Source organism: Dermacentor silvarum, chromosome 1 (assembly GCF_013339745.2).
Source record: "Dermacentor silvarum isolate Dsil-2018 chromosome 1, BIME_Dsil_1.4, whole genome shotgun sequence".
NCBI classification, from domain to species: Eukaryota; Metazoa; Arthropoda; class Arachnida; order Ixodida; family Ixodidae; genus Dermacentor; species Dermacentor silvarum.
In genome coordinates, this window is record NC_051154.1 from 387559442 (window position 1) to 387577607 (window position 18166).

General features: G+C 48.6%; 2 protein-coding genes across 2 annotated transcripts in view; both read left to right on the plus strand.

Annotated features, from left to right (window-relative positions):
• The window catches only part of LOC119446181 (fatty-acid amide hydrolase 2-A-like), a 46618-nt gene extending 29830 nt beyond the window's left edge, over positions 1-16788 (plus strand). Inside the window, exon 6 of the mRNA XM_049660643.1 lies at positions 16552-16788. Coding sequence (XP_049516600.1) covers positions 16552-16686 — 135 coding nt within the window. The 3' untranslated portion in view covers positions 16687-16788. The remainder of the gene's footprint in view (positions 1-16551) is intronic.
• LOC119446191 (fatty-acid amide hydrolase 2-A-like) overlaps positions 1-18166 on the plus strand; it is a 334649-nt gene that overhangs the window by 231277 nt on the left and 85206 nt on the right.

Below are 18166 nucleotides of genomic sequence, written 5' to 3' on the forward strand. Positions count from 1 at the left end.
AGGCCTTGTCTAGGTCTTTCACCAAGGAAACTGGTGTCCCGCAAGGCGGTGTGCTTAGCTGTACCCTGTTTATTGTGAAAATGAATTCTCTACGCACGGCTATTGCACGAACGATGTTCTACTCTGTATATGTAGATGATGTCGAGATTGGTTTTAAATCGTGCAACTTTGCTGTCTGCAAACATGTCCAGCATGGCTTAAATAAAGTGGCTAAATGGGCTGATGAAAACGGTTTTAGGTTGAGCTCACAGAAAAGCACATGCGTCCGTTTCACTAATAAGAGAGGAATAGTACCAGACCCTGCTATTGAGCTCTCTGGTACCACATTACCTGTAAGCAAAGAGCACAAGTTTCTCGGCATCATATTGGACTCTAAACTCGCATTCATTCTGCACATCAAATATTTGAAGGCTAAGTGCCTGAAAACAATGAACTTATTGAAGCTGCTGTCGCGTACAACATGGGGCAGTGACAGGAAATGCATTTTAAACTTGTATAGGTGCCTTGTCGGCTCACGACTTGACTACGGTGCGATAGTCTATCAGTCTGCTGCACCCAGTGCTTTAAAAATGTTGGATTCTGTTCACCATTCAGGAATCCGCCTCGCGACTGGGGCCTTCAGGACAAGCCCCGTACAAAGCCTTTATGTGGAAGCAAACGTGTGGTCGCTCCACCTTCAGAGGACTTATGCCAGTGTAGTGAAGACGAATGCCCGGCGCTGCAGCCACATCGCCAGTCATCCGGGCAGCGCGAGCTCGAGATTGCCTGAGCTGCTCTGGTTGAGACACGCTGCCAACGCTGCCCGCTGCTCTCTTGTACTGTGTTCACATTAGATTCTGGTGGAGGTGCTGCGGTTTCCCCCAACCTGGAATTGCGCACCCGAACTCTGCCGTCCGTCATGCCTGACGACCCCAGCCCGACATCCCCACCGGTTACTCCAGCCATCGTATGTGCCGGTGCCCAGCGTCAGCGGGATCCTGACATCTTCTGCGGCACCGATGAGAAAGACGTTGAAGATTGGCTGGAATCGTATGAACGCGCCAGCAACACTAACAAATGGGACGACACCCAGAAGCTCAACAACGCGATGTTCTATCTGTCGGGTGTTGCCAAGCTGTGGTTTCGAAACCACGAAGCCAATCTCCGCACATGGGCTCGCTTCAAAACCAGCATTGCAGACGTTTTCGGCCGCCCTGGCATGCGCAAGCTTCGCGCTGAACAACGCCTGCGCAGCCGATCCCAGCAAACTGGTGAAACGTTCACCAGCTACATAGAGGACATCGTCGACCTCTGCCGGCGTTTCAACCCGACGATGGCGGAGGGGGACAAGGTACGTCACATCATGAAGGGCATTTCTGACGATGCCTTCCATATGCTGCTGTCAAAAAGCCCTGACACAGTTTCTCAGGTCATTGAGCTTTGCCAGAGTTTCGACGAGCTCTGCAGGCAGCGTCTTCTCACACGGCGCCCACCTGTGTCCGATGAAAGCCTCGCGAGCGTGGCCGTGGCTCCTGACATGGACTCCCTGCTTTGCCAAATTAAAGAGTTCGTCCGTGCTGAGGTCGCTCGCCAGCTTTCGCTGCTGTCCTCAGCCACGTCACCACCCTCGTCTTTGCCGGCCAACCTTCGCCAGGTCATCCAAGAGCAAGTTTGCGCAGCTCTCCCTTCTGCCCGCGAGACTCCACCGGTGCCGACTCCCGTTGCTTTTCCCGAGGTGACTGCACCTCTTAGCTATGCCGAGGCTCTCGCACGGCCACCACCTCACACCTTTGCGCCATTCCCATCAGCCGTGCCACTGCGTCCAGCCCCTCACTTCATTCAGCCGCGGTACCCACACAGCAGTGGACAATGGCGCACTCCTGACAACTGCCCAATATGTTTTGCATGTGGTCTACCTGGCCACATTGCACGATTTTGCCGTCGCCGCCCAACATCCTACCGCCGTAGCTTCGACACCGAACCATACGGTTCACCATACCCGTCGTCCTCCGTGCCTCAGAACCCTGGCCAGATGTCTTCTTACTCGGACCACCGCCCTCTTGTTGACCGCCGTTCGCCATCGCCCCGACGTCGCTCGCTTTCACCGATGCGTCGTCGTCCTTCTACGCCGGAACGGGAGAACTAATCGCCGCAGTTCCAGAGGCGAGAACTGCGTCACCCACGAACAGACCAAGGCCTCTCCCTTCTCCGACTAATATTATTGATGTATATGTGGACGGCGTCGCTGCACTCGCCCTCGTTGACACTGGTGCCGCAGTTTCGGTTATTAGTGCCACACTTTGCCGTTCGCTCAGGAAAGTTGCGACGCCACTGTCAAACGTATCCCTTCGTACTGCCAGCGCAGACCGCATCACGCCTGCAGCTGCGTGTACTGCTCGTGTTGTGATCAACGGCCTCCTCTACATCGTCGAATTTTTGGTGCTGTGTTCTTGGTCCCATGATCTTATTTTGGGCTGGGACTTCCTTTCCGCTATTAAGGCCATCATCGACTGTTCTCGTGCTGAGGTGGAATTTCAAACGCTGTGCGACGCCCCGCTCCTTGACGCTCGTGAACCTGACGATAAAGTTTTTGTTGCCGAAGACGTTACCATTCCACCGCACTCTTCTGCCCTAGCCACGGTGTCATGCAACCTTGTTGCTCATGCCAGTGCACTTTTTACGCCATCCGCCATTTTCGCTCGTCGCAAATGTTCCCCGCTGCCTTTCGCTGTTTTGGACGTTCATGCCGGCATCAGCAGACTGCTCGTCTCCAACCAATTGTCCTGTCCTCTCACTTTGCTTCGTGGGGAATGCGTTAGCCGCGTCCAGTGTGTCGACCCTGCTGCCATCATTGACATGCCAACTGGTTCCACCGCCACTCATGAGGTCGCCGGAATGACCTGTAACCCCGCGCAGGAGCCGACTTCGCCCAATGTTCTCCATAGCTCCATCGCCGACACGTTGACTGTTTCCCAACGCGCCCAGCTTCTACACCTTCTCGACAAGTTCCGTTTGTCTTTCGACTGCCAGCATGTTCCCTTGGGCCGCACGTCAACTGTTTGTCATCGCATCGACACGGGTACTAGTGCGCCACTGCGACAAAGACCCTATCGTGCATCCGCGACAGAGCGCCGTGTCATCGATGACCAAGTAGCTGACATGCTGAAGCGCGGCGTCATTCAGCCTTCGAATAGCCCCTGGGCATCTCCCGTTGTTCTTGTTAAGAAGAAGGACGGATCGATTTGATTCTGTGTCAATTACCGTCGTCTTAACAAAATAACTCGTAAGGATGTTTACCCTCTTCCGAGAATTGACGATGCCCTTGACTGTCTCCAAGGCGCAGAGTTCTTCTCTTCTATCGACTTATGTAGTGGCTATTGGCAAGTCCCCATGGCACCCGAAGACCAACCTAAAACGGCCTTTGTAACACCAGATGGCCTATATGAATTTCGTGTCATGCCTTTCGGGCTTTGCAACGCCCCAGCCACATTTGAGCGTATGATGGACAACCTGTTGCGTGGTCTCAAGTGGAAAACGTGCCTGTGCTACTTAGATGATGTGGTTATTTTTTCGCCCGATTTTCCCACCCATCTCTGTCGGCTGGAGGAAGTGTTACAGTGCCTAACTGCCGCCGGCCTTCAGCTCAGCCTGAAGAAATGCCACTTTGGCGCAAGTCAGCTCACCATCCTTGGCCATGTCGTATCTAAACACGGTATTCTTCCTGACGCCGCCAAGCTCCGTGCAGTTGCTGATTTTCCCAAACCTTCCTCCGTACGAGAACTTCGCAGCTTCCTTGGCCTCTGCTCTTACTTTCGCCGCTTCATTCGGAATTTTGCGTCCATCACCGCTCCCTTGAATCAGCTTCTACGGAGCGACTTGAACAATTACGCCTGGTCCCCTGCCTGTGACGATGCCTTCCAAGAGTTGCGTCGTCTATTAACATCGCCGCCTATACTGCGTCACTTCGACCCGAGTGCTCTGATCGAAGTACACACTGACGCCAGCGGTGTTGGCCTCGGCGCTGTGCTCGCGCAGCGCAAATCTGGTTTCTACGAGTACGTCGTTGCATACGCAAGCCGCACCCTCACCAAAGCAGAGACAAATTATTCCGTTACGCAGAAAGAATGTTTGGCCATAATTTGGGCACTTGGTAAATTTCGACCCTACCTCTATGGCCGCCCCTTTGACGTAATTACAGACCACCATGCACTTTGTTGGCTGTCCACATTGAAGGACCCCTCAGGTCGATTAGCTCGCTGGGCTTTGCGGTTGCAAGATTTCGACGTGCGTGTTGTCTACAGGTCTGGCCGCCGCCACACCGACGCCGACGCGCTTTCCCGTTCGCCCGTGTCAACCGTAAGCGATGCCTGCCTCTCTGCCGTTGACCACGTACTTTCGTTCCCAGTAGGCTGCGACATGGCTTCGGAGCAACGCAAGGATGCCTGGATTAGTGCTCTTATCCGCTTCCTTTCTAACCCGTCGACTGTTCCTCCACCTTCTCGAGCTTTGCGCCATCAAGCTTCGCACTTCGAAATGCGGGATGGACTTCTCTATCGCTGGAATTACGTCTCCGACGTCCGCAAGTGGATGCTCATCATACCGCGACATCTTCGTGGATGAAATATGTTCTGCCTTCCACACTGATCCGCAGTGTGGACATGCGGGTGTCTTCAAGATGTACACCCGGCTTCGCTCCAGGTTTTATTGGCGTGGCATGTACACCTTTGTATGCAAGTACATTCGGTCGTGCCCTCAGTGCCAACGCCGCAAGGTTCCTTCTCAGCATGTCTCTGGTCCACTACAGCCAATCCCCTGTCCTGCCAGGCCCTTCGATCGCATTGGGATTGACCTCTATGGACCCCTTCCGAGCACGGCTTCCGGAAACCGCTGGATAGTCATCGCCATCGACCACTTGACGCGATACGCAGAAACAGCCGCTCTGCCTGCTGCCACAGCTCGTGATATCGCATCCTTCCTACTGAAAAACTTTATTCTCCGTCACGGTGCACCTCGTGAACTTTTGAGCGATAGAGGACGTGTGTTTCTCTCCGAAGTGGTAAACGCGCTCCTTACTGAATGTCGCATCGTTCATCGCACCACCACCGCCTACCATCCTCAAACTAACGGTCTGACGGAAAGATTTAACCGCACCCTTGGCGACATGCTCTCCAAATACGTCGCCTCTGATCACACTGATTGGAACCTCATTCTGCCATTCATCACGTTCGCCTACAACACTGCACCACAGGCGACCACAAACTTTTCCCCATTCTTCCTCTTGTACGGCCGCGAACCTTCGACTACCCTCGATACCATTCTTCCGTACAGACCCGATTCATCCGAATGTACACCCATCTCTGAAGTTGCCCGCCGTGCCGAGGAATGCCGCCAACTCGCCCGTTCCTTTACAACCGTCGACCAATGGCAACAAAAATCTCGACGTGACGATGATCACACGCATTGTCACTTTCTTCTGGACTCCCTTGTGTGGCTTTGGGTTCCTGCCATTCCTGCTGGCCTCTCATCCAAGCTTGTATCAAAATATCAAGGACCCTACCGTGTTGTAGCGCAGACATCGCCTGTGAACTATATTGTCGAGCCTGTCACGCCACCTATGGACCAACGCTGTCGTGGTCGTGAAACTGTCCACGTACAACGCCTCAAGCCGTATTACGACCCCTTGATTCTATGTTCACCATGAGTCGCCAGGATGGCTCCTTTTCCAATGGGGGGTGATTGTAGTGACGACGAATGCCCGGCGCTGCAGCCACATCGCCAGTCATCCGGGCAGCGCGAGCTCGAGATTGCCTGAGCCGCTCTGGTTGAGACACGCTGCCAACGCTGCCCGCTGCTCTCTTGTACTGTGTTCACATTAGACCAGCATTACATATTTCCTTAAAATAAATTTAAACCGTACACATCCTACCTATTTTACCATAAACGATACCACATGTGCCACACTATTTAATAATCGACCAACACTCAGTTAAGAAATGGCTGCTGCACTACTTGAACATTGCCTAATGCCTCCAGCGAAGCTGCTACCGTCGTGGCAGTGGCAGCTGGTTGAATGTGACACATCGTTTATTGAAGTCACAAAACACGCGCCAGATGCACACATTCAAATGCACTTTTTAGAACTAAAGTCAAAATACTCTTGCCCTGAATTTTACACAGACGCATCAGTCACATGCCGGCGTTTCCTATGCGGCAGTCGGTCCGTTCTTCGCGGAATCCGATGTACTTTATCCCCACACAAGCATCTTTACGGCAGAGGCCTATGCAGTACTATCGGTGGTGAAACACATTGATAGATTGAAACTCCTAAAGGCTGTAATATTTACCGACTCTTTAAGCGTTTTTATAGTGTTATCGATGCTGCAAAAACATAAAAACCCTGTAATTATCACCCTCTACTCACTGATCTGCTCTGTTTATGCATCTAAACAACAAATCATAATATGCTGGGTGCCTGGGCATAGAGACATTGAGGGTAAAGTTCTTGCCGACCAAATGGCCACATCAATAACGTTGCACGCTATTAATCCTACCGCTGCTGTCCCTGTAACAGATTTGAAACCTTTCTTGCGCAAGAAACTGCGAAGCCATTGGCAATGCTTGTGCGATGCGGAAACAAATAATAAGCTTCACTTGATTAAGCCACAGTTAGGTTTCTGGCCCTCTGCATCAAAAACACGGTGAACTGATGTCCTATTCTGTCGCCTCAGAATAAGACACACATATGGTACCCACAATTTTCTATTGAATGGTAATGATCCTCCAACCTGTGGTAGATGTGGCGAGAGGCTCACCGTTCTTCACGTCCTCCTGGAGTGTAGGGAAGCCGAGAGAGAGAGGAAGAAACATTTTCCTCTGGCATACCGCTGTTCTATCCCTCTCCATCCCGCTATGTTTCTTGGTAAAGAACCGCTTTTTAATGCCAAAGCAGTCCTCGCTTTTTTGAGCGCTGTAGTCCTACATGTTATAAGCCCAGTAAATACGTAGCGTATTCTCTCTCCAGAGGATGCACCCGCGATAGAGTTAAGTATAGCACATGCCTCCAGGCCCTTGCACTTCAAGGGTTTTAGGCAGTAGTGCGTTTTGAAAATTCCCGCCTGTGACTTATTTTAGTATATCACACTTTCACAATGCATCTCTTGTGTCTATAGCACACCTCATTAGTCATTGCCATAATCTTATTACCTACCGATTTTACGCACCTTACAGCGACTGTTTTTAGGCCCCTTTACAGCCATGCCACATCTGTTTTATCCACACCTTATAATTCACTATTCATACCACTGACAAGCCATTATCATCGCCTTGGCGCTCTTTGGCCACATCTGGCCCTTGCGCCAATAAACTCCTACAATCATCATCATCATAGAGTCAGCATCGGCATACTTGGTAGAGTATCAGGAACGCTATCATCCGTCGACGTGTCCAGTGCTAGTCGCGTGAAATGTCGAGGAAATTAAAGCATCCCGGAAAGTAATCGTCCAAAAATAAAGCCAAAGTTTATCAACGGGGTCCTGCGTGCACGTACGCTTGCCTATGATCTCGTCAGTCCGTCTCTGTACCACTGTCATGCTGTCACCACAAAAAGACGAAAGTACAATTCATGCATGCACCGAATCTTCAACCTTTGGCAAACAGGACCGCAATATTGTAGCAATGCCTTTTCCGCAGCCTCTCCTTGCTCTTGCGTTATATGGTATCAGCCGACAGATAACGGCGGATGATAAGGGTGGCATGTAAAATCAAGTGGAATGCATCGCTAAAGAATCGCCGTGCACGAATTCACCGCACTATCATAGCCGAATGACGGCAGTTTTCTTTTATTTTTCGATACAGTCACAGCTTGTCGGCGAAGACATCGAGGATGTAGTCGGCGCCGCTTAAACGTCGCCGCGACCGTGTCGCGAGTTAACACTTCAATGTATAAACGCTGGACATGCGGAGCCAACCCGAATGCACTCCCGAATGGCTTGCCGGAGTTCGCTTGCCTGATGGTTTGGGCGTGGTTGGTGCTGGATTAACAAGGCTTCGCAAGTTTCGGTTTCAGGGAGGTGTCGGCTACATGGCCGACCACCATGCTGCGGCGATGCCAGTGACGTATCAGTGCCAAAATATTGCTATTTCCGCTCAACTCGGCGGTCAAATTAAAAACCAGTCGTGCAGGTGGAGTCCGAAATATATAGAATGGCGTACCTTAAGGCGTCCGAAATTTTGGTCGTACTTATACTTCAAATTTATGGGCCAGTGATGGTGCCTCAAGGTAGTCCGAATAATCGAGCTTGTTTCAATTGCGGGTGGCGAAATAATCGGTCGACGCCAGTTGTGAATCGGCCAGTTGCTGAACAGAGGCTTCAGCATTACAAAGAAAAACAGACCGTTGTAAAGTACTTGGTGTCGTCTGAAGCAATGACTGAGAATTACGACGGGCTCATCAAGGCTTGCCTGGCTCAGAAAAGCATTGATGACATTGAGTCTGGCCAGGCGTTTCTGACTGATACTAGAGCCTTGCTGAAAACATAACAAAGTGCCAGCTGTCAATGAAAAAAAATCATACAATGTAAAAGGCAACATCTGAGCACCTTCACTCAACTAGAAATAAACTAATTACAGCACACTGTGTGAACAGGTTTGTTGCCTTCATTTAAATTAAAGGGAAAATCATGTATTTAGAGGCAGAGCAACATTGTTTTACAGCAAGCAAATACTTTCTGGAATAATGCTTGTCAAATTTAAGTGTTTGAACTAGCTTAGGATTTGTCCAGCAGCTGGCATTTATTAGCTCCAAAGTGCTCCAAAATCTAAATCTGGATGCTCCAAACTGCTCCAAAATTAAGATTTTGCTGCTCCAAAAATTGCTCCAAATCTCAGTTCGTCAGTGGCATCACTGTTTGAGGAATTGTGAGCACCAGGAGGTGAATGTAGCTAATAGTTTCTTAAAGAGCAGAAAAAATTACGAAGCGTTTTGGCACAGCATTCACAAAATTTATGCAGCTACTAGTCACTGTGCATTAAAAGATGCATCAATTTTTGCACGCTTAAGTCCTTGCTACCGCTTTTTTAGGATTGCATTGTCCTTAAAACACAAGCTTTGCACGAACACTTCAAATCTTGTTTTTTTCTGAAAAAAAATTCTTAGGAGCCTGCACAGCTCATTCTGTTCCTTAAAATGTAGTAGCTGCTTCTGTGGTAGTCAAGTCTTGAGTTGCCTGATCTTGCTCATCTTCTTCCTTGTTACAGACCTCTGCAGCAATGTTTTCCACTGTGTTATCAGGGCAAGTGGCGACATCACTGTCTATGTGCACATACTTCTTGCACATACTTCTTTAATATGCCCTGCTATTCAGTGGCATTGTCTTCACTATCACATTCAGGCAAATCCAGCATGTTGGAAGTCTGGACCCGCGAAGAAAATCCTGCATGCCTGAAGAAGTTTGCTATGGTACTTGCTGTCAGTTCCCTCCAGGCGTCATGAATGATGTAAATGGCACGATCAGTGTCTACCAATTCTTGGTCCTGGTTCATGCATACCAGCATCCTCTGAAGGAGACTCTTGTGGAAGCAGACTTTGAGGGCCTGGATAATCCCTTGATCAATGGGCTGTAACAGTGCTGCGGTATTGTCCAGCAGGAACTCTTAACTGAATCGACTTCAGTCCAGTTACAGTTCCATGTCCAGGGCAGGTGTCAAGGCTTTTCTGCCACGAAAATCGTGCATCCTCTCAGTGGATTCACTTGCTGAAGAGAGCCACCATCATCCACGCTTTCATGTTTGACTGACACACGACGGGCGAGATTGCGGCGAGGGTTCTTTTACTTCCCGATGACTAAAAGCTTCAACTTGGCACTACCAGACATGTTCGTGCCGACGCCTCTTTGCTAAGTTTTCTGCCTGCACACCATTCACTTTTAAGGGTGAGAGATTTTGATAGCAGGAGCTTTAAAAAAAATGCTTTGTCATTGTGAGAAAAGAGGACGATCTAAACAGAGCGTTCCGAACAGCGCGAGCACGCGAGGCACGTGAGCTGAGGCATAATCGAGGGATGAACAGCGCTGTCCGTTGATTATCCACGTGGCTTCGGGCCAGGAAGGTCGCATCTCCAGCTACGCTCTGGCGACGAGAGACTTGGGGGGTCGGGCTGAGTCCATGACGTTGGCCGTCTAAGGTGTGGCCGTCGACCTCGGCAAGTTCGAGCGAGGCTCCTGGACTGGCTGCAGCCTCTCACGGCAGGACCGGGCACCCCAGAGAGGATCCCCCTTCCGCGGCAGACCGGCATGTTCGATTCTCCTCGGGACACCACGTCGGCACTCACGAAGAGGTTGCGACGCATCCCGACGCTAGGCCTATCCAGGTGGGCCTAAGCCGCGCCGAGTGCCATCGCTGACGGATGCATCACCGACGAGATACCGACGAGCTCACCACCGACAAAAGAGACAACGCGAGACGTCGGCACCTACGGCACTCTCAACGCTTCGGACGAGCCCGACACATGTGCGACAGGAACTTCAAGACGACGATCCGTAAGAGACGATCCCGTTTCCGCTTTACGACACAGTTAAGCCGAGGCCAGGGTGGCCAGACTTTGGCGAGCAAAGGCTAAGACTGACCTAGAGACTTATAAGGCGGAGCTAGGCTCCGGAAATGAGATAGTTGTTTTCTAGTAGTGTTGTATTTAGTTAGAGCTTTGGATTTTCTATTAAGTAAGCTTTTTCGTTAAGTTATGTCTAGTTTTGCGTGCCTTTAGTTTTGACTCTTGGTTTGAGTTTTGTGTGCCGCGTGCGTTCACCGTCCCTGTACATAATAAATCCTCGTTTGCTGTGCCGCCAGTCGTGTCTCTTCTCCATCGAGGGTAGCGCATGCACGCAACTCTCCACACTCCCAAGTAAAGGTGACAGTCATCCACATTGTAGATATCATCTGGATTGAACTGATGCAGGATCTCCAGAAGCACTTGTGCACGACAATCATGGCATGCAGTGGCATCAGCTGCAGCCGCTTCCCTTGAAATTGTGCGGAAAATGAGGCCCTTTCTTTCTTTAAATCTCGTCAATGAGCCTTCGCGACTCAAGAAGGCCTCATACCAAGCTAAAGAATAAGTTCTTTGGCTTTTGCATGGATTAGCAGCTCATTGATGGGGATGTTCTGGCTTTGGGCTCTCCTCAGCCACAAGCCAAGAGACTTCTCCAGCTCTTCATGGTTGGTGAGTCGTAGTATTTTCCTTTGAGGCCCGAATTGCAAACTTTTGAAGGTGCCCCGCAACTTCTCTTTGTCATGCGGAGTCCTTGTTAGACTGTTGTTTGGAACCGTGTGTTTCATCCCGAGTGTCAGTTTCGTATAAAAGCCGCTGTCGAATTCGTCAATGATCTCCACTTTCTTTCCCAAAGTAAGTGCATAGTGTGCATGCTTCTTTGTCGCCATTGAAACAGCAGGGGCTAGGCCTCGTATCTTCTCCAGCGTTCACCAACCACCGAAGTGAGAAGAATGAGACGTGGCAATGGAGGCACCTAATAAAGCCACCACGGCAAGAACTAGGCTTATTGTGAAAACGGGGGCAAGGCCTCGTAACTTCACGAGCTTTCATCGGCTGCCGCAGTGAGGATGACTATACCCAAACCTATACTCAGACCACCACATGTGCCATCGTTACAGAGAAGAAAAAACGGGTACGGAGCACAGCCGGAACTGGAAAAAGTTTATGCTCATGGTGATATGTTTAACAATAAGCTGAAGAGCATAACTTACAACATTTTAGTTCTATTTTGCGACCGCATTTTTCAGTGTACAAGTCGAGCTTGTTTTTTTCTGAATTTTTCGTCGGTGCGTTTTATAGAACAGTGCAACTTATATACATTTTTGTTAACTGTCGTCAAAATAGGATTGAATGCTATCGCCACAAAGTGCTCTGGGTTGACCTCCTCTGGAAGTTGCTATAGGGTTGTATGCACACTATGGAAATGCCAGGTCTTCTCGTAATAGAGTTCCCGAGCGCCGTGCTAGAAGGACGGAGCAGCAACGCAAGCAGCGGCAAGCTGACCGCGAGTCGACCGACCTCGAAGTCGCCATGTCTGCAGATAGGTTTCAAGATACGGCGCGTGTCGCTGCACCAACTACGCAGTTGCTACCAAAGTACAGGCTGCCCCCACCCCCCCCCCTCCCTCCCGTGCTGCCTTCCCGCTTTCCTCCCTTGTGCGTGATTCGGCTCACCGTCGCATGCTTTCACTTGCACATGCAGCATATGGCACGCAGGGATGATATTTTCACCCTTGGACTTTATACGGAACATTGCGGGACCAGACGGCAGAAATGCACCTGGAGTGTCCATATAATTGCTGCTGCAATTATATAGGAATGGCACCCATACGCTTGTGCGTGACCTGCGTTCATGAAGTGAAACATCACTAAGTTTTTTTAATTCCTTACCGAATAAACAGGTGTGACTTACACACTGGTACGACTTATATGCGTTTTGTTTTGTTTTCATAAAAACTGCCGTTTTGAGGGGGGTGCGACTTATAGCCCAGAAAATATGGTACATTTATATACGGTGATGTGAAAATTTCGGTTCTGATTACTGAAGGTTCTTTTGCATTATCTAAATACAAACCCAACCAATTTAGAGGCAGTTCTGTTTAAGCAATTTATGTTCACCGAGATTTTATTGTATTAGCCTCGTGTGCTCTCTGCTTTAAACTCTGCATCACACGATGTCGAAACCAGCGTTGGTGTTGCCAAACAGCTCTCTGGTAACTTGGTATTTCGTAAACACCAATACATTTACAAACAAGCTTAAACTCTCTAATGAAGCCAGCAAAAGCATGGGAAACTAATAGGTTTATTTAATGGAAGTGTAAAAAACTGTAAGGAAAAGGGAAAAGGGCTTTCGGCAACACCATCATGGTGTGGACTTCAATTAGAAGAGCTATGAATTGGGCTAGTTGGTGTGCATTCATTTTTTCTTGCGCTAAGTATAGTAGGACGCCACAGGGATGGAACAGACACTGAAATGAAGCGGACACGAAGTCACACACGGGAGCGCAAACTACCAACTGGTTTATTATCAGATCATTATATAGTATTTAAAGCACACAGCACCATATTGCGACTGCGTGAACTATGATTACAGCAGAAACACTCAGACCACGTACGCACGTTTCTGGTTGTGATTCTAACCGTGCATTCTGTGTGTGTATGCATTCTTTGCATAGGTGATTTCGGCTTTTGTTAGTATGATTGAAGGCGTGCTCACGCAGTTGTCTTTTTCTTCTTCTATTTCTAAAGCCTCTCGTATTTCCCTAGTTGTTTTGTCTTTTTCTTTAGCGACAACTGTCGTCTTGTCAAAGTGAGCTGTGCATTTGCACATTCTACGATGCATGGCAAGATTTCTGGATGCTGCTACTTGTTCGCATGCGTACCGATGTTCACTGAGCCTGTCGTTCAGACAGCGTCCCGCCTGGCCCACGTATACCTTACCGCATTTTAGCGGGATCTTGTACACGACGTTATTTTCACAGGTTACGTATTTTTGTGCGTGTGTTACGTTACATGGTCCTTGCGCTTTTTTGTTCTCTGAGTTCACTTTCTTGCAAAGTCCTCTTAACTTGATCGGTGCTGAGAAGAGCACTTTTACGTCGTGCCTTTCTGCCACCTTCTTTAGGCGGTGTGAGAGGTTGTGAACGTAAGGGACAACTACAGATCGCTTATGTTTGTCCTTGTTATTCCTGTCTCGTATTTTAGGCCGGGTGATTTGCGTAATCATTTGCTCTCCAATCGGCACTATCATGTTGTCGGGGTATCCACTTTTCTTTATTCTGTTAATCTGTGTGCTAAGGCTATCTGCGACGGCGTGAATGCAGGACTTCTTAATTGCCTGTTCGATAGCCGATTTAGCTATTCCTCTTTTTATAACCTTTGAATGGCTCGAGTCGTAGCGCAAGATTTCTTTTTCCCCTCTCGTTTTATATGACCAACATGTGTGACTTTGTGTTAGGCTTATTTTAAGGTCCAGAAACTGTATTCTCGAGTCCTTTGGTAGTTCGTGCGTGAAGGAGAGGCCGCTGTGTGCCTCTTGGAACATGTTTAACACACTCTTGACAGTCGCAGCACAAAGTCTGCTGTATTCGGTGCATACAAGATAATCATCTACATATCTGAAACAACGTATTACACTAGTGTCCTTCAGCGTTTCTGTCAGTCGTCTGTTACCAGCCGCAAAATATAAATCTGACAACACAGGGGCTAAGCACGACCCTATGGTGATTCCTTCTTTCTGGGCAAAAATTTCCCCTTCATATTCGATATACACGGAATTTAGGTACGTTCTCAGGAGGTATAGACAATTGTCCACAGAACATTTGCAAACGTCTTGAAATTTTGTCCAACCATATAAGTCGATACAATCTTCGACTGTCTTCGCTACATTATCCTTCGGTATGTTGTAGTACAGTTCTGTGACATCGATTGACAAACACTGTATAGGCGGGGACTTTTCCAGGAAATCAAGGACTTGCTGCGAGTTATTTATTTTGCACGGGTCGTCGACCGGTAGAGCAGAGAGACAGGTTTTTAGATAGTTAGCGAGGGCCCGTTGCCAGCTTCCTTTATCTTCAACTATTGTTCTGAACGGGTGGCCCTCCTTATGGGTCTTGACCGAGAAGAATGGCCAAAGACTCAATGTCTTGCATTCTTTGAGGTTCTTTGCTAGTTTTGCGAGTCCCATGTCATGACATTCTTTCTCTATCTTTTTCTTTAGCTGCCCTATTTTCTTGCTTTTTACATTGCACTTCGCAAAGTTTTTCAAGATAGCTTGCATTCCTAAGGTTTTGTAGTCTTCGGCATTCAGTACTACGAAGGCACTTGTTTTGTCCGAGAGTCGGAGCTTGAGGTTTTCGTTTTTCAAAAACGTTAAGACCTTTCTGGTGCCGATCATTCTTTGGTGACGAAAGTCCTTCTTTTCCCCTGCTTTTACCGCTTCCTTTATACACGCGACCTTTTCTCGCTCTGGGGCCCTGTCCGCGACGCTTCGCACAATGCCTAAGTACTCTGTTGGTGTCACTTTCGGTTGCACTCCATATTTCGGTCCTTTCTGTAGAACCTGCAGGACTTGCCGAGGAAGATCTTGCATGTTTCATAGATCTACCCAGGAAATAGAAAAAATGTAGTACGGCCGAGGAAAATAGTGTGATTAACCTCACAAAGCAAGATCTCAAGGACACTAGTGTAATACGTTGTTTCAGATATGTAGATGATTATCTTGTATGCACCGAATACAGCAGACTTTGTGCTACGACTGTCAAGAGTGTGTTAAACATGTTCCAAGAGGCACACAGCGGCCTCTCTTTCACGCACGAACTACCAAAAGACTCAAGAATACAGTTTCTCGACCTTAAAATAAGCCTAACACAAAGTCACACATGTTGGTCATATAAAACGAGAGGGGAAAAACAAATCTTGCGCTACGACTCGAGCCATTGAAAGGTTATAAAAAGAGGAATAGCTAAATCGGCTATCGAACAGGCAATTAAGAAGTCCTGCATTCACGCAGTCGCAGATAGCCTTAGCACACAGATTAACAGACTAAAGATAAGTGGATACCCCGACAACATGATAGTGCAGATTGGAGAGCAAATGATTATGCAAATCACCCGGCCGAAAATACGAGACAGGAATAACAAGGACAAACATAAGCGAGCTGTAGTTGTCCCTTACGTTCACAACCTCTCACACCGTCTAAAGAAGGTGGCAGAAAGGCACGATGTAAAAGTGCTCTTCTCAGCACCGATCAAGTTAAGGGGGCTTTGCAAGAAAGTGAACTCAGAGAACAAAAAAGCGCAAGGACCATGTAACGTAACACACGCACAAAAATACGTAACCTGTGAAAATAACGTCGTGTACAAGATCCCGCTAAAATGCGGTAAGGTATACGTGGGCCAGACGGGACGCTGTCTGAACGACAGGCTCAGAGAACATCGGTACGCATGCAAACAAGTAGCAGCATCCAGCAATCTCGCCATGCATCGTAGAACGTGCAAATGCACAGCTCACTTTGACAAAACGACAGTTGTCGCTAAAGAAAAAGACAAAATAACTAGGGAAATATGAGAGGCTTTAGAAATAGAAGAATAAAAAGACAACTGCGTGAGCACGCCTTCAATCATACTAACAAAAGCCGAAATCACCTACGCAAAGAATGCATACACACACAGAATGCACTGTTAGAATCATAACAACCAGAAACGTGCGTACGTGGTCTGAGTGTTTCTGCTGTAATCATAGTTCACGCAGTCGCAATATGGTGCTGTGTGCTTTAAATACTGTATAATGATCTGATAATAAACCAGTTGGTAGTTTGCGCTCCCGTGTGTCACTTCGTGTCCGCTTCATTTCAGTGTCTGTTCCATCCCTGTGCCGTCCTACTATACTTAGCGCAAGAAAAATTGAGTGTGGACTTCAACCACTTTACCGGCCAGACTGGAGCTTGTTTCTGTGCTATGTGACTTCACTGACCTCTATTCCTCTAAAGTTCGTGACTTAACCATTGTATCGCTCCATTTGCTGCAGGTGGACTGGTCCAAGGTGACAGTGTACTACAGGGTTGATGACCTGGGTGGCGCCCTCTGCACGCCTGTCCACCCTGAGATGAAAGGCCGCTGTGTGCCTCTTGGAACATGTTTAACACACTCTCGACAGTCGTAGCACAAAGTCTGCTGTATTCGGTGCATACAAGGTGCATACAAGGTGCATACAAGGTGTGTAAGGTGGGTTGTTTAGGCATCTCATTTAACTGATGCTTTGTTTTTTGTATGGGGTCACAATTTGGTTGCACAATAAAACAGTCTCAGTAAAGGTCTTGGCAAGCAGACAGTTGTTGTAATCCTCGGAAGGGTGTCTGGCTCCTACCTGTATGAATCAATAGTGTAAGCTACAGCCTATTGCAAATAGGTAAAGACCAGTCAGCTGTTGCTAGTGATGGCTGACAGGTATTTACTTTCTTGCTCTGAACTGTACCTCCCCGCAGGGGCGTCTGCGTCAGCAGGCGTTCGGTGATTTGCGACACCACGGACCCGAGCACATGAGGATTGGACCCTCCTGCGTGTAGCCGTGCGCGGCTTAGCCGTGTCCGGGGAAAAGGGGATCCTGGGAGTTGAGCTGATGCCGGGTGTTCGGACCTTTATGGCCCCCCGGCGGAAGCAACACACTTCTTCGTCCTCGGCTTCACGGTATGCTATATTGGGTTATAGTAGATACGTACAGCTGGCGTCTGCGATTCCTCTGGGTGTCGTAGCGTCCCCTTGTTGGGCTCGGTGGTGGGCGGCTGGCGTCGCTACCGAAATCAAATAATCTTTTATGGCTTCGACATCATTTCCATGCCTCCCCGATCGCCCACTCTCTAAAAGAGCGCGCACCTATGAAACCTTGCTGTTTTCTGCAAAGAACATTGACAAATTTCCACGGTTCCATATTATCCACACTGAATGCCCAGAAATGACAGCAAGATTAGTCTCACCTTTCCTTGTGTCGAAGTGTTGTACGGACACAATCGGACCAGGTTACAAAGCCACGAAAATGGCCAGTGGAGACCTTCTCCTAGAAGTTCAGAACAAGACCCAGTATGACAAACTGAACACCCTCCTGTCCTTTGGCAGTACTCCTATAACCGTAACTGCACTCCGCTCCTTGAACACAGTTCGTGGTGTGGTATCTGTCAGTGACCTCTTGAATCTCACCGAAAATGAACTCCTTGACGGATGGAAAGATGAAAATGTTATCCAAGTGCAGCGAATCAAGATAAGGCGCAATGACCAGGAAATACCGACAAAGCACTTAGTCCTAACCTTTGGCTCCAGTATACTCCCAGAATATATCCAAGCAGGCTACATAAAGATATGTGTCAGACCATACATTCCTAATCCTCGCAGGTGCTTCAAATGCCAGAAGTTTGGTCATAGCTCCCAGAGGTGCCGTGGTCGAATGTCCTGCGCAAAATGTGGTGCTAATGAACACACAGCTGAAAATTGTACATCTGACCTGCATTGTTCCAACTGTGATGGAGATCATCCTGCGTACTCACGCTCTCACCCTGCGTGGAAGAGAGAGAAGGAGATCATCACTCTAAAGGTGAAAGAGAACATTTCATTCAATGAAGCAAGGAAGCGATTTTCTTTTGTAAAACCTT